The sequence below is a fragment of the Micropterus salmoides genome, unplaced genomic scaffold (assembly GCF_014851395.1).
Source record: "Micropterus salmoides isolate LMB-PRFRI ecotype aquatic unplaced genomic scaffold, ASM1485139v1 Ms_hic_scaffold_22, whole genome shotgun sequence".
Classification (NCBI taxonomy): Eukaryota; Metazoa; Chordata; class Actinopteri; order Centrarchiformes; family Centrarchidae; genus Micropterus; species Micropterus salmoides.
The window spans coordinates 22,337,305-22,354,293 of NW_024041373.1; the positions used below are offsets into that span (position 1 = coordinate 22,337,305).

Consider the following 16,989-nt stretch of genomic DNA (forward strand, 5'->3'; position numbering starts at 1 on the left):
CACGTGCACAGATATTGTGTGTGTGTATGTGTGTGTGTGTGTGTGTGTGTCTTAAGGAGACCAGGTCAGAGCCGGGGGGTATGCTACAGTGTTCCCACTGTGGTCTGTTTAATGTTTCTTTGAAAGCTACTGTGTTTTTGTTGCATTTCCTCCTCCTGTTCAAGATCAATGCACTCTGAGATATTCCACTATGAGTCTTTAAACAATGTATTTTGTATTGCTTCCATTTATCTACCTCTAAAATGCCCACATTAGCTTTAAATTTAAATGTATTGAACCTTTCTTTCAATATAAACTACATTGCAACCTTCGTGAAGGTAGGCTTTATTGCATTAGACTGCATTAGTTGTAGCCTGGTGTACCTAATAAACTGGCAACAACTTGAGTATAAATGTATAGTTTAGACTGGGCTAGGAAAAAATTATTAGCTAGTTGAGATTATTACAAAACAGTAACCCAGCTAAAAATATTAGGTCTTATATACTTTAAACGATTAAATTGACATTAAGTACTGCAAATTCTAACCAACTCAATGGGATGAAAGGCAGGAATGTTATGTAGCAACATCTAAACTTGGTGTGAACATTTTTTTTCCCTAGACAAATTGCATTTTAAACCAGTCCGCTGTACTGTCATCCTTGTTCATTTTAAATGTACAGTGTATGTGAGTGTGTGGTATATTGTGTAGAGTGCAAGGAATAAAGGTTGCCTTTATATTTTCAAATATAGCAATGCATAGTGTTTGTGCCTCTGCTTGCACAGATGCATTGCGTGCTAATCCATTAACATAAGCAGCCGAGCCAGCTGCATCCACAATATGAGCCCAAAGCTAATCTGCCATGCTCGACTTGACAGGTGTGATTTGGGGATGGGCTGCAGGAGGTGGAGGGGGTTAACTGATGAAAGAAAGCAACAGAAATGGGTAAAGGAACATCCTGTCTGCATAGTGACTTCGACTTCCCAAATAACTGTGGGTGGAAGGTGGAGATAAATGGGAGAGCAAGAAAAGAAGTATGCCTTTCCCTTTTTGAGATGCACTCCAAGACTCCACAGAGCTGTAATCAAATAGGCCGTCAGATGTTCAGTGGAGCGGTTTCATGCAAACGCGCGCACACACACAGAACTGCATCTCAGGAATACAGTCGTTTTCCTTCAAAACAGAGTAGCACATTCTCCCTCTATGGTAGGAGCTTGGAGAACTCACACAGCAAATGTCGCAGTGACTTAAATGATGTAGGAAAGTGTTACATAGCAGATAACAAGACCCTACTATTGAGAGTGAAAGAATGAGACATTATAATTATGTGTTTAGTACCGATTGCACAACCAGATGTAAAACTTACTTCTCTCCTCTAATCTTGTCTGTTCTAGTAGTTTCTCTAGAATAAAGGAAGATGGTAGGTTTGAGCCTCAGGGGTAGATTTGCATATGTTTAACTCCGAAGCCGTCACAGGGTACTTTTTTTCTTCAGTTGTTTTTAACTGATGTCTTTCCCCTCTCTGTTTGTCATTGCGTGTTTATGCTGAGTGTGATGTCCAGCACAAAAAGGTTGTTTATTAGTAGCTGAATTCAAGGCATGACACAGGAAAGACATTGTGTCCTGACCACCGTAGCTCAAACACACAAGACACAATAGTCTATTTTTACTGAAGAAAATGGGTTATTAGGTTGGTTGATGTCTTGAAATCAACATGTGAGATGCTTATTTATCCTGCCGACAAAGGCCTATAATGCTTAATGTGATGTTTCATATGCTATGTGTCAATGCTAACAGCAATGTAATTGAATTTGACCAATCACATTTTGAGAAAAACGGACTGTATGACCTCCAAATAGTAAAAGGGGATTGCTTTCAAGTATTTTAGTGGAGTGATTCTTCAATTCACTCTTGACACTGACTACATAACTCCCTTGAAAATGATGCTAAAAACTCACTAAGCTTGCATTGCTACATGATTAATAACATTAATATTTGTTGAAACAACTCAAAAAATGTACAATATGCTACACTACTGAAAGTAAAGTTAAGGTGCTGAAGCTACTGAGGTAGATTATGTGAAAAGCTAACTGTTCTGTGCAACTAGGTCAATAGGTTGCTACCATTAAATGATTTGGCTGTAAGCTTTAAAAAGGAAACAGCCCTAAAGGAATGTCTGTGTTTATACTCTGAATTGATTCACTCCCATGCACTTGGCACATTATTTTTGATGTAGGGCTTCATCTTAATCACAAGAGCAGAGATATCTGCATCTTTTTCTCCCTGCTCCTTTCTGTCCTCTTTCTCACATTCTCCGACTTCTTCCATTTTATCCTCGTTTAACTCCTCTCCCTCCCTGTCTTTTTTTCAGAGAGGAGAAGAGTGAGCAGCTTTTGGACACCAGGCAGGAGCTTGAGAACATGGAAGTGGAGCTCAAGAGGCTTCAGCAAGAGGTGATGGCACAAGTGACGGCAACCCTCGCACACCCACATCCACACAAACCTAAATGCCCCTTCATCTGCTGCTGCCTTCTCTTTCTAAGTACTTTGTTTCTGCAGCACTGCCAGGCTTTAATCAGCTAGCTAGTGACTTAGCTCATTAGAGGCTATTAGAGCTATCTTTAGTCCAGCAACAGCCTCACATGGCTTTTGATTTGGAGTTTGCGGCTGGCTGGCTGGCTGGCTAACAGACTGGATGCTGTAAACAAGTTGGATGAGTTCAGGGCACAGAGGATAGTTTGCACGCGTGTGGATGCGTGTTCGTGGTAATTGATAGTGTGCAGAGTTTGTTCTATTCTTGTATATCTGTTTATATTTTTATTCATACTTTTCCTTATTTAGAGAGATGCCCTTGAGTCAAATGATTTTTGCAAATATTTTCAGAATACTTAAACATATTTCCACACATTAATGCTCTATATTTGTCTGTCAACTCCTGCAGAGCTACCAGCTGCTGTCAGACGCTCGGTCGGCTCGGGCATACCGTGACGAGCTGGACGCACTCAGAGAGAAAGCGATCCGTGTCGACAAGCTGGAGAGCGAGCTGAGCCGATACAAGGAGAGACTTCATGACATTGAGTTTTACAAGGCCAGAGTCGAGGTACACAACGGCACACACACTGTGTTACTTCAAGCTAAGAAGACGGTGTTTATTAGAGAACATCCCTGCCACACTTGAAACCTTTTGTATTTGGTGCCAGCCTTTTATACTATGCAGACATGCATATTTAGAAAAAGTATGACTTATGAGGTAAAATATTTGGAGCAGGTAATGGTGATGCATGTGTAACAAGAGTCGCACTGTTTGGAACACTGTAGACAATGGCATGAATTAAATGTGATCAAGTTTGAGACAGAAAAGATATTAAAAGTTAAAGATGTTGCTAAAACATTTGTGGTGGAGACATGTCTTTACCCTGAAGCAAAATATAAGGAACGAGAGGAACCTCCTGAACCTAAGAATATATCGGTATTACTACTATACAGTATTTATACAAAATATACTACTATTTCTACTGCAGCTCATACTGTTACTAATAATACAAAAAAAAAAATACAAAAAATGTAATGGCTGCAGTGTTTATGTTTTGTTGTTTAACTGGTATTCTCTGCTGATGTTTGTTTCTGTAGGAGCTGAAGGAGGACAACCAGGTCCTGTTGGAGACTAGGGCCATGTTGGAGGAGCAGTTGGACGCTACCCGTACCCGGTCTGACAAACTGCACCTCCTGGAGAAAGAGAATCTGCAGCTCAAATCCAAGATGCATGACCTGGAGATGGTGAGGAGTAGAAAAAAGAAGTAGTAGAAGTTGGGAAAAAAAGGGGAAAAAATGGAAAAAGGGACAGGGTCATTTCAGCAGTCAGCATATGTGTTTATGTCAAGACACCGTCTGTTATCTCCAGGAACGGGACATGGACCGTAAGCGTATGGAAGAGCTGTTGGAGGAGAACCTTGTGCTTGAGATGGCCCAGAAACAGAGCATGGATGAGTCCCTGCACCTGGGCTGGGAGCTGGAGCAACTATCCAAGACACCAGAACTGACCGACGGTAAGAAGAATGGAGCCATGGATCCTATTAAAACCAGTGAACAAGAAAAAGTTTCTGAATGTTGACTGGCAGCACAAACAAGTTAAATAAGAGAAGGAAATCAAAGAATGGGTGTAGAGTTGGATTATCATGCAGCTAATGGTCACCTAAGTTTAAGGCCTCAGACAGCCAACAGACCAGGCTTTGATCATTGGCTCTTGCCCCTGGCGTCATCCCCATGGCTCTTCTGCATTTGTCAACCTCCACTGGGTTTTCTTTCCACATGGTTAAGACCTGTAATTAATATTCAGTGGCTCCTGGAGGATTATCTGTGCGTTTGGATTATAAAAGCTGTTAAGAGGTTTAACTAGCTAGGGATCTGTGTTTGTGTGTGTGTGTGTGTGGGGGGGGGGGGTTGTTTGTTAAAATGGCACTTTAAAAGCACTAAAACCTGTTAAGTTAGACCCTAGGGTTTTGTATTTATTAATTTTTTTGATGGACTTGTAATCTCAACAATATCAACTTTATTTATAGTGATTTGTGTCTCTTAATTTTCTCTGTGGTTCTGACTTGAAACACCAAAAATATTGAAACTGATTTTTCATTTATTTGTTTTTATTTGTTAAAACATTGATGTATAATCCACATTTTCTTGCTGTCATTTACTTCCAGCCCCTCAGAAGTCTCTGGGCGAGGAGGTGAATGAGCTGACCTCGAGCCGTCTGTTGAAGCTGGAGAAAGACAACCAGACCCTGCTGAAGACTGTGGAGGAGCTCCAAGCAGCAGCCAGCCAGGACACCGTGACAAAACTGGCCAAAGTCAGCCAGGAAAACCAGAGACTAAACCAGAAAGTAAGCAACGGACTACGTATCCAAGTGTTTTTCTGTGGTTAGGTAAGGGTTAGGTTAACAGTCAAGTAATTTCCATTTTTAATAACTCGATGCTAAAATTACACACACAGGTAAACTCTTAACACTCTCTCATTTTATTAGTAATATCTTAGTTATATATAGTGTTTTTACAAGGAAAATAGGCTTTGTTTAGCCATCAGATAGCCTGTAAAATAATTTGTTCATTATGAAATACCTTTTTGCAAAGCAGTTAACTTAATAATAGGAAAATTGTGTGGATGTATATGTTGGACAGTTTCCATATGTAGACTGGACTTGAACACACCTAGAGAACATATAGTATCCAAAAAAATGTTTTATTTCTGTGACTGTTTGGAATCAAGTGAGCATGAGAGATGTATCAGGTGTGTACTATAGATAGATTGACTGTATCTGTCTTAAGGCACTTTGCAGCTTTGGTTGGAATTGCAGTTTAATTTCCTGCCCCTCATCAGGGTCTCCACCAAGATTAGCATATTAGACCAGCACTCCTCTGTAATATATCACCCTAGCACTTCGCTTTAGGCCTTTTCACACAGTAATGGTGATAAATAAAAAAGAGAAAGAAGGAGGAGAGTATAAAGAGGGGTGGATAGGAGGATGAAAGCAAAGCTGTAAATCCAGGCATTCTTGCATTGCCTTTTTTTCCCCATTCTTTGACACTCGAATGCCCCTCGCTAAGAGAAGTCTCTCAGCTATTTTCAGAAACATAAGCCTCTCTCTGTGGCCTCTGAATAAAAAGCAATGAAATTGTGTTTTTCTCTCACAAAGAGAAAATTCACGGTGAGAAATGGTATTTCTGAGTGACTTTAGGACACATTAAAATATGAATGCAGCTGCTGGTATGCTCGAACAACAGAAATAGTCTCATTTAACGTGTATCTATCTGTGTATATGTGCACATCAACTTGTGTGTGTTTGTCTGCAGAGTTGTGATAGAATGAGGTGATGTATTATTTGTTTGGATCATGGATTAATAATTGCACCAGCTTCTTTGTGTATAGTAATAATAGGATAACTCACACTATAATACGTTGGTTACAATAATAATAGCATCATAATACAGGTGATACTGCAACATAGGATGTGATGCAAGAAAATTATTTACAGTGCATCGGTATCTGTAACTGAAACAACTTATGAAATGGTACATAAAAGTTGACAAACATTTTGTGAGTCATTACTAAGACTCAGTTTTTGTTATGAACACCAACATTAAATATTAAATCCCAATCAAGATAGTGCAACATTTTAAAATGTTACTTTCACCATTGTTTACAGTTGGAGCAGCTGGGCAGTGAACTGACCGCAGACAGAGAGTCGCTCCGCAGCGCAGAGTCACTCAGTACGGACCTGATGAAGGAGAAGGCTTTACTAGAAAAGACTCTGGAAACACTCAGAGAAAACTCTGAGAGACAGGTACACACACACAATGATTTAGTTTGGGAATTTTGTGTCATGACCAGAAGCTCATAATTTTAAACAAGCTCCACTCCATCCGTAGAAAGTATTTAAGTGTATTAAATCTTCTGAGTGATGTTTGCCATTTTTGGCAGAACAGGGTAGCGCAGTTAACCTTGTATCTTATTTGAGACTAGTTGTTGTGAGAATGACTATAATCACATCAAGCATTCATGTGCTTTAAAATATAGTTAACATTGCAGTACAGTGTACACTGGACAAGTATATGGTCAGAACAGTCAGACAAACAGGGCTTTGAGGCTGAGCGTCATAAGCGCTGCTCTCTCTACAAAACCATTGTTGATTCTTGTTCTTGGAAACTCCCAAGAAAATAACATGTCTAATCTGTGTAATTTACTGAAGTCTATACAGAATTTTCTTGAGCAGACGTTGTGCACTTAATTTGCATTTGGCTCGAAAAACTATTAAGTGGAACTACCACTATCTTTTGACTACACAGATTTCTGGCACTCTGTGGCCCAGATGCAGTCGCTTGCTTTGTGTCTGCAGGGACTCTTTTAGACCCAAATGTGACAAGTTTAATTAGTTTAGCCATCTGATTTGTAAAATCTGGCCTTGATGAGCTACAGCAGCAAAGAAAACACAACACACTGCACTCACAGGTTAGTGTGGGCAAGTGTGTCCACTTGGTTGTAGATATGAGGAGATGTAATTAAGGCAATTCAGTTTCAAAACGCATAATCAAATGAACTGTAGGCTGTCCACGCATCAGGTCATACAACCACGGAACACATTCAGAAAGGTGAATTTTTCATCACCTCCGATAATCCACAAAGAACAGGGTTGAGAGACCTGCCTAATATCTTTGTAAAATAGCCCTAATGAAGTTCCTAATAAGTTACTGCACTGGAGTTGATGACAAAATCACTTATTTTAAACATAACCTGAGGCTGTCATTAAAACTCTCTGATGTCTCTTCTCCAGCTGAAGGGTCTGGAGCAGGAGAATAAGCACCTGGGTCAGACGGTGTCGTCTCTGCGTCAGCGCTGCCAGGTTGGTGCTGAGGCCCGGGTCAAGGATGTGGAGAAAGAGAATCGCATTCTCCACGAGTCCATCTGCGAGACAACCGCCAAACTCAATAAAATGGAGTTTGAAAGGAAACAACTACGTAAGTGAGGTTTTATTTCATAGTTTTTGTGGGTTTGGGTTTTCTTTGGGTCTTTTTGATCACAAGGAATACAAATTTTTACCATCTGGCTTCCTTTTCTGTACACCAAGTTCACATGATCATCATTCTGATTGTGTGTTTTTCTTATGCAGGTAAGGAGCTTGATGTGATGAAGGAGAAAGGTGAGAGAGCAGAGGAGTTGGAGATTCAGATGCAGAAGCTGGAAAGGGACAATGAGAGTTTGCAGAAGAAAGTTGCCAGTCTTGGAATCACCTGTGAAAAGGTCTGCTGCATTTTGTTTGTATTTTGAGATGCCTGTGTGTCTGTATGCTCTGTTTGTCTGTCTGTCTCAGTTTCCCCACATGGTTCAAATGAATACCCTTTTGTTTCATGTTGTCAGATCGGATCTGGAATATTAGTTATTCTCCAAAGCTTGTTAGTAAATGTAACAGTAACATGGGAAATAAACGGTTTACAAAACAGTTTGCGTGAGAAATGCAATGTTTGTATTTGGCTCTTGTACATTTTAGATTTGAACATGAATTTGAATTGCTTCCCAGACAATATGCAATAATTACCAGCCTTTTTAGCTAGGATTTTCATTTGTTGTTATCCCTGTCAGCCTCAGGGAGAAAGAACTTGGACTATCTCTAGTTAGGCCTAATGCATTTGATTTTTTTTTTTAATATATACATAATAGTAAGGCTGGGGCGATTCGTCAACGTAATCGATTACGTAAATGCGCCGACGTGCATTATGTGTGTCGAGATGCCGCAGCACTTTGTCGAGACGGCAGCACCGCAAATCGTGTTTACTTTCTGTCGCCACACAAGCATGGCACATTATCAGCACGAGGACACGTAGTATTTCTTCATTGCCTTCATGTTAAAAGTAATTTCTGCCCCGCTGCTGTCATGGTAACGTTACACTGCGAGTCATGTAACTATCGGCTGTTTCATATTTTCTGTTTATTTAACGGCCAGGTATGAGCGAGAACAGCTGAATCTAATTACAGACAATCTGTGACTGTCTGTACAGTCTGTGAGTCCTTTCAGGTGTTCACTGATGCAGAAATACATTTTATTATCATACTGCATTACTCAGTATTGAAATGAATCCATGTCAGAAACATTTAAAGTTTTAAGTAAAGTAGCCTAATTAATGTCTGTTATAGTTATTATTATCACAACACATCAGTGACGTGGAAATTTGATTCATTTTAAGATTTGCTGCTATTGTCATTATTCTAATGTGCTTCATCAGGATGATTGAATAAAATATAGATTTATTGATTAGACATGTTTTTGATATTTATTTAGGATAAATTGGTATGTTAAACGAGTAATAGGCAACTTTTCTTTCTTTAGAATAAACCAAATTAGTCGTTAGATTAAGCGACTAATCGAAAAAATAATCGTTAGATTAAGCGACTAATCGAAAAAATAATCGTTAGATTAAGCGACTTGAAAAATAATCGATATGTACTGCCTTACATGATAGGCTATGATCTTCCATAGAATCTCTTACAAGTTGGACTCCCTCTTCTCACATATGTGGTCTTTTGTCAGAGAGATGCACTTTACTCATCTTCACCCATCACTTGTGTGTGTGTGTGTGTGTGTGTGTGTGTGTGTGTGTGTGTGTAGGTGTCTTCTTTGGAGAAGGAGAACACTGAATTGGAGGCAGAGGGCCGTCGTCTGAAGAAGAAGCTGGATGCTCTGAAGAACATGGCCTTCCAGCTGGAGGCTCTGGAAAAGGAGAACTCGCAGCTGGAGCAAGAGAACCTGCAGCTCCGGCGCTCGGCTGAGAGTCTCCGGTCAGCGGGGTCTAAGGCCGCTCAGCTGGAAGCGGAGAACAGGGAGCTAGAGAGTGAGAGGAGCCAGCTGAAACGCAGCCTGGAACTGCTCAAAGCCTCATCCAAGAAGACTGAGAGACTAGAGGTAATGCTTCAGGACTGCCAGTGCATATCGCATGTACTTTTATGGCGCTGGAGAGCAGTGAGACGCAGCTAAAATGTGTGTGGCAAGAAGCTTTCTTCGAGAAATAAAAAGCACACTGCACAAGGTCGTTCAGAACAGCTGTAGAGTTAAAGGCACCTTAGATATTATATTTTTCATAACGTTATTATCACCATGAATATTTGTATAGGTAAGTTACGGGGGTTTCAGAAATCATGACATCAGGGAGCGGCACAACTAGTTCATGGATGCTTTTAATATCCTAATCTGGCTTTTCTTCTCCCAGCTGAGTTACCAGGGCCTAGATACAGAGAACCAGCGCCTGCAGAAGGCTTTAGAGAACAGCAGCAAGAAGATCCAGCAGTTGGAGGCAGAGCTGCAAGAGGTGGAGACTGAGAATCAAACTCTCCAACGCAGCTTGGAGGAACTCAAGATCTCCAGTAAACGCCTGGAACAGCTGGAGCAAGAGGTGCTGCCCCCCCAAAGTTTGAAATGCATTCAATAGTAGTAATAATCACAATCGCAAAGAAAAAACTGAATTGTAAAGAAATTGGACACATTTTCTGACTGCACTCTTCTCTGGAGCTGAACAGGCACAACATCAAGTGGGATAGCTGTAGGTAGTTTACTGACACAGTTACTTATTTTGGGATGGACTGATTCTGCCTGGCAGAACTGGGTCAATCAGATTGTCCCAAAAAATTGTAGTTGAGAGTTGTTTTGTGATGCAGCAGTTGAAATCATCTCGTATGTTAAAATAAATAAAACCTAAAAATGTGTTAATTGGCACCTGAGAAGTAGTGTCACAAGTTTTAGTTCATTTTGATAATTACAGCATGTTTCCCCGCAGAGTTGGATTATCCCAGATTATTTGTTAAAATTGATTATTGTCCCTTTGGGTTAATCTGTGTCCACTTTTAGCCAAACATGTATTTACAAGGCATTTAGACTTAAAGTAATTCCATCAAATGATGTTTCATCTGTTTGCTCTCCATTACGCACACGAACAGAACAAGACTCTGGAGCAGGAAAGCTCCCAGTTGGAGAAAGACAAGAAGCTTCTGGAGAAGGAGAACAAGCGTCTGCGGCAGCAGGCCGAGATCCGCGACTCCAAGCTGGATGAAGACAACCAGCGGATCTCCACCTTGGAGAAAGAAAATCGGACCATGGGCAAGGAGATGATCTTCTTCAGGGACTCCTGCACGAGAGTCAAAGATCTGGAGAAAGAGAACAAGGAGCTGGTCAAACAGGCCACCATTGATAAGAAGACCCTCAACACACTCAGAGAGGTAAGAAAAGCCCTTACAGAAGTCTGAAAATATTTCCAACATGTCTTGAGACTGAGCTTCACATTAAGTTATCTGTTGTAAATTGTTGTTAATATTCTACATTTATTTAAATGATCCTGTTGTTGAATCACTGCTGAACTAGAAAACACACAACATGGATGGTTATTGAGAAGTGATTATGTCATTTATTGATGAGCATTATTTCATTAAAATCATGCCTCTTCATTATTAGTTACTTGAGAAAAATTCATGTGTGTTTAGGAGCTTGTGAGCGAGAAGCTGCGGACTCAGCAGATGAATAATGATCTGGATAAACTAACCCATGAGCTGGAGAAGATTGGCCTGAACAAGGAAAGGCTACTGCATGATGAGAGCTCTGATGACAGGTATCATCCCATAAACACACGCCACAAATCTTCACTGTTCTGTGAAGGCTTTTAAAACAGTTTTTTAAAAGCCTTCACAGGGATTTGGGCCCATTTTAGATCAGGTGGAGAAGTTTAAATGAATCTGAGTGTTTTGCAGAATCATGCTGTGGAAGATTTCTGAACTTATATCTCCCCCACCTGCTACACTCTTGGCAAGAAGTCAGTTGGCACTGCTATACTGTGGCTATGACGATAATGCATTATCTGTATTTAGGATTACAAATGTGTGAACACAGGTCTTGACTGGACACGCACCCACACAGCTAATTTGAGTATTTATTTTCAGGTTTAAGCTCCTGGAAACCAAACTGGAGTCGACTCTGAAATCATCATTGGAGATTAAAGAGGAGAAGATTGCCGCCCTAGAGGCCAGACTGCAGGAGTCCTCCAACCTCAACCAGCAACTTCGCCAAGAGCTAAAGACGGTCAGTAACACATAGAAATACATCCAAAGCATACCATATTTTCGATATGCTGCATAGAGAAGCTCTGCTCAACCACAACACCGAAGAGCCAGTATAAAAAGAAACACTCAAAGCCTACCCTCCAAAACAGCCAAAACTCCAATCTGCACTTGAGAACAGCATGTTCCAAAATCTTTCAAGAAACACTGAAAACACTGAGGGCTGCTCAAGGCCGTTGCATTATTTATTCATCCACTCTTCCACTTCTATCGCCAGTTTATCTATTCATGAGGCGGCAGGAGTCTGTGAAGGAGGTGGAGTGGAGGATGTCTGCTTTCCTTAGGGAGGCGTTTGTGTTTTGAACTTGCTGACACAAATTCAATCCAAAGCTAAATGGTTGAGAGGAAAAGTTGAGGCACCTGTGGTAGAACTTTTACTGTGTCTATTACTTAACCATTACTCATGAAATATTATAAAAGTGTAGTCTGCGTTGTTTGTTTTGTGATTTTTACAGTCGCGCCTTCACTATTTAATTTAAAGCGGTCTTGGGTTTACGTATTTATGTTGAAGGAATTTATTTTACTGTACTGAAGGCGCACAAAAAACTACACAATGTCATGTTTCGTGCGTGTCTCTTTCCAGGTGAAGAAAAACTATGAGGCGCTGCGTCAGAGGGAGGAGGAGGAGAGGATGGTGCAGAGCTCACCCCCTAGAGGAGGGGAGGACCCTCAGTCTGTCAGTAAATGGGAGAAGGAGAGTCATGAAGCCACCAGGGAACTGCTGAAAGTCAAAGACAGACTCATCGAGGTGGAGAGGAATGTAAGTTAGCACAATACCGGGATGGCTTATGTGACTTTTGCAGTATGAATGGTGAACGCGTGCATTTTGGTTATGCGCTTTCCTCTGAATGGATTCTCATATGTCCTATATTATGTACGCGCTTTTCCCAGAATGCCACTTTGCAGGCTGAGAAGGCGGCCCTGAGGAGCCAGCTCAAACAACTGGAAACTCAAAGCTCCAACCTGCAGGCTCAGATAGTTGCTGTGCAGAGACAGACTGCTTCTTTACAGGAGAACAATACGACACTACAGACGCAGAACGCCAAGCTGCAGGTAATCCCCTACATGTCCTACAGGACTAGTTTTTAACAGATAAATACACCACAGATATAGATAACAAAGCGGCCAGTTTAGTAGTGTACATCTGAAATTTAACAAAATCAAGCAGGTAATCAGTATAACATTGTATATTACTAAAATACATGAAGGAGTAGCAGACTGTAATAACTTTATATTTTAGTTTTAATAATGTGCCACGCTACAATCTGTGGTCTGCGCATTCAGTTGATACGGCAAACAAATACTGACAAAGAGTTAATGAAAGTGAAGATTTTACATTAAGATGGACCACCTGATAACCTTTTTTAGAGTGCATGTAATTTTATCGTCTGTGTTGACATAAAAGTTAAGGTTAAGGTTCAGCTGAGGTTTAGCTGTTCTGGAGCTTACAATCATATTGCATGATCTTCATCAGCAGATGGAAATGTAATTTTTATTTTTGTGTGTTTTAATCCTATTTAAGGACTGAATAGTTATTAGGCCGATATCATCATCAGTTTTGCCTTTTTTATTTAGAGCCCAAAATCACAAATCACAATTTATTCTCAAATGGCTTTACAATATGTACAACATACAACACTCTCTCTTTAGACCCTCTATTTGGATAAGGAAAAAATATATCCTGAAGATTAGGGCTGAACGATTTTGAAAAAACATGCAATTGCGATTATTTTGATTGATTTTTGCAGGTGCGACATGATTTGTGAGACTATGGGGAATCATAATTTTTCCATTATATTTCTCATTTTCATAGAGTATGATGTGCAGGCCAGGACATCTCTGTAGCACAACAATATTTAATTTAAAATGATCATATCACCTTTTATTATGCACCCCCCCCCTGTCATTTGAAAATTGCAGTAGGGCATATTTCTATAATATTTCGATTAATTGTTCATCCCTACTGAAGATACATGCACTGTAAAGTTATATTGGTGCACATGATATAATTATGATAAAGACAGAATAATAAAAATATGATTATACTAAGGTGCTCAATAGAATCAGATAGTAGCACATGTAAAATGCTTCCTGTAGCAATATTGTAAGACACTATATATAATACAACCTACTTTCAACATTGCTCTGTTAGAGCAGTAGCCTAACCAGGCTGCTTAGCTCCATGGTATGGATTTAGACTTGTACTCCCTGTTTGGCAGCAATTCAAACCCTGCTTATGGGCAGGGTTTACACTAACCATGCAGTAGCGTGTGTGTGTGTGAGCAGGTATGTGTGTACTGGAAGTAAAAAGCTTTCTGTTTTCACGTACAGAAAGTGTGTCAGCACCTGGACAGAGTGTGTATATCAGAGTGTGAATACACACACTAGTCATGACTGAAGAGGGATTTGAAACTAGGAAACCACTGTGACCACAAACGAAACATGAAAAGAAACAGTTTCCCTGCTGCTGCTTTGTAGATGGTGCTTCCAGCAAAGGGGATAACAAACCCAACAGAGACACAGTGCCCCCTATGGACAAAAACCGCAACAGCCTCTACTTATTTTACCTTTCTGTCATTTGATGTTTGATTTGAAGAGCTTATCACTCATTACAGATCAAAGTATCTTTTGATTATTTCCGATATAGACTACAAAATGTTTTTTACCGTGTCATTCCTATCCTCTTTTCTTGTTTCATTTCCTTCCTCCCACACCTTCTCCGTTTTTGTCCTCTCCTTTAGGTGGAGAACTCCACCCTGAGCTCGCAGAGTGCAGCCCTCATGGCCCAGAACGCCCAGCTGCAGAGCCAGCAGAGCAGCGTGGAGGGTGAGCGTGAGGGAGCTCTGAAGGAGAAAGAGGAGCTCAGGGCCACCTATGAGCTGCTGCTCCGCGATCATGAGAAGCTGGCGGCGCTCCACGAGAGGCAGGCAGCCGAGTACGAAGCTCTGATCGGAAAGCACGGGGGCTTGAAGTGCTCCCACAAGAGCCTGGAGCAGCAGCACAGGGACCTGGAGGACAAGTGAGACTGGGTTTAGGATCACGGGAGGTCTTACTCATGGCACTACTTTTTCTTTTGTGCATTGCCTTATGAGAGAAATAGTAAAATATCATAAAAGCAACCATGCTGTAGAGATATGTAACTCTGTGAAAAGTTTGTAATGTGTGTTTTTTATGCGTGAAGGTACAAGCAGCTCCTGCAGAGGAAGGGGGAGCTAGAGGAGCTCGAGAAAAATCTGAAGGAGCAGCGGGGAAAAATGGCGCTGGAGAGCCAAACACACCAAGCCACAGCTGACCAGTACAAACTGCTCAAAGAGGAAAATGATAGGTCAGATCAACCTGTATCACCGTTTTATCTTAACCACTATACAAACATTTGAATAACATGTTGTCACAGCCTTTTAAACTCTTGATGATTTTCATATTTCTATGAATTTACAAAAGCCCCTTTGTCTATATATTGAGAAGTCCTTCTGCTCTCTCCTCAGACTGAATTCTAGCTATCGTCAGCTGGTAAAGGACAACGAGAATCTCCAGCTGGACCATAAGAACATAAAGAGCCAGCTGAACAGCGCAACGCTGGAGCAGACCAAGCTGGAGGCCGAATTCTCTAAACTCAAGGAGCAGTACCAGCAGCTCGACATCACCTCCACCAAGCTCACCAACCAGTGTGAGGTGAGGAGATTAAATTTAGTTTTTTATATGGGGGGTTTCCCATTATGTGTTTGTGTGCCATTTTTGAAGCCAACTGTCTTTTGGCTTTTACCTCTTAATGTTTGAAGAAACAACTTCTGAAGCCAGCTGTGTTGCGGATAGTTTACCCCTTTTTACATATGATATTTTTTGTTGAGCCAGGTGTCTTAGCATCTCTCGTGTGTGTGTGTGTGTGTGTGTGTGTGTGTGTGTGTGTGTGTGTGTGTGTGTTAGTTGCTGAGCCAGCTGAAAGGAAACCTGGAGGAGGAGAATCGTCACCTGTTGGACCAGATCCAGACTCTAATGCTGCAGAATCGTACACTACTGGAGCAGACAATGGAGAGCAAGGACCTGTTCCACGTAGAGCAAAGACAATACATGTACACTCCTTGATATGTTTTCTTTATAACGGACCGCAAACATGTTGTCTGAATTGGTCCACAATTAATTTTATATTCCGTCAATGTGTATATTTATGGGATGGTCAAAAGAAATTGGCTGTATTTATATTTGGATTGCATGCATTTTCACTCTTGTCTGTCTTGCTGGATCATCTATCATGTCTTCACCAATCAGAGACAAGCTGAATGAGCTGAGGAGACAGAAAGAGAAGCTGGAGGAGAAGATCATGGACCAGTACAAGTTCTATGACCCCTCCCCTCCACGCAGGTAAAAAATAACTTCATCTAGTTACACAAGTTAAAAAATATTTGACAAACAAACAACAGAAATTATTTTGTGGAAATGGCCTGACCATGAGTGGTGTAACATCTCAATGTAAAAATGCCTCACATGTGAATCTGAGTGACTCAAACAACACGTCTGTGTATCATAGCAAACTGGATTCAAAATTTTGTTTGCTTGTTGACTCATATGTCTGAGGTGGGGCAATAGTAGAAAACACTCATACTGCAGACTCAGGAAGGGATGCATCAAATATTTATGGTCTGCAGAGCTTTAAACCGCTGTACACTGTAACAGTTTTCTATGAGAAGAAGCCTTAAAATTGAGTACACAAGGAACAAATAAAAATAAATAAAAATCCATCAAGCTTTCATGTTCTTTTCATGTTAGTATGTATTGACTTTATGTCCCATTGCCTTTCCTTGTTCCTCTGGCCCACTCTCCCTCGCCTGTCCTTTTTTGTAGGCGTGGTAACTGGATCACTTTGAAGATGAAGAAGTTGATCAAGCCGAAGAGCCGGGAGAGGATGCGCTCTCTAACGCTAACTCCCTCTCGTTCAGAGTATGGCGACGGCTTCCTGACCTTCCCCCAGGACAGCCAGGACAGCTCGTCCATAGGCTCTGGCTCCAACTCGCTGGACGACACACTTACACAAAAGAGGAGCAGCAGTGAGTACAAAGGAAAACACCTTTACACACACACAGATGTAGACCCAAGAAACCAAACCAGCGTAGTTGCAGTTTCGACCGCCACTGAAGGAACTTCTCAAGATTAATAAGGAGACAAATTTCCTGTACAAAAGTATATTTACCCTAACAAACAATTTACATTAAAAGTAGCTGTAGCAAATACTTCATATACAAATGTACATGCAAAGAAAGCAGTGAACAAAATAGTTGCCAGGCAATTCCATGTGATACTCTTTCACAGACTCATCATCACACTCACATACCCACAAAGTCCCAAAACACACTTTGTGTGTGTGTGTGTGTGTGC

At 40.9% G+C, this 16,989-nt stretch overlaps 1 protein-coding gene across 7 annotated transcripts in view; it reads left to right on the forward strand.

Annotated features, from left to right (window-relative positions):
• LOC119917478 (girdin-like) overlaps positions 1-16,989 on the forward strand; it is a 69,612-nt gene that overhangs the window by 39,936 nt on the left and 12,687 nt on the right. For all 7 annotated transcript variants that reach the window (XR_005447286.1, XR_005447287.1, XM_038737827.1 and 4 more), the window contains exons 9-29: positions 2,349-2,430; positions 2,918-3,076; positions 3,607-3,753; positions 3,878-4,022; positions 4,674-4,852; positions 6,173-6,310; positions 7,298-7,481; positions 7,634-7,764; positions 9,128-9,421; positions 9,726-9,908; positions 10,450-10,728; positions 10,990-11,114; positions 11,443-11,581; positions 12,203-12,379; positions 12,511-12,672; positions 14,361-14,638; positions 14,801-14,944; positions 15,105-15,291; positions 15,544-15,689; positions 15,886-15,978; positions 16,459-16,661. Coding sequence is in view for 5 of the 7 variants with exons in the window: in XM_038737827.1 (XP_038593755.1) it covers positions 2,349-2,430; positions 2,918-3,076; positions 3,607-3,753; positions 3,878-4,022; positions 4,674-4,852; positions 6,173-6,310; positions 7,298-7,481; positions 7,634-7,764; positions 9,128-9,421; positions 9,726-9,908; positions 10,450-10,728; positions 10,990-11,114; positions 11,443-11,581; positions 12,203-12,379; positions 12,511-12,672; positions 14,361-14,638; positions 14,801-14,944; positions 15,105-15,291; positions 15,544-15,689; positions 15,886-15,978; positions 16,459-16,661 (3,575 nt within the window). In the remaining 2 variants the exon portion in view is untranslated. The remainder of the gene's footprint in view (positions 1-2,348; positions 2,431-2,917; positions 3,077-3,606; positions 3,754-3,877; positions 4,023-4,673; positions 4,853-6,172; positions 6,311-7,297; positions 7,482-7,633; positions 7,765-9,127; positions 9,422-9,725; positions 9,909-10,449; positions 10,729-10,989; positions 11,115-11,442; positions 11,582-12,202; positions 12,380-12,510; positions 12,673-14,360; positions 14,639-14,800; positions 14,945-15,104; positions 15,292-15,543; positions 15,690-15,885; positions 15,979-16,458; positions 16,662-16,989) is intronic.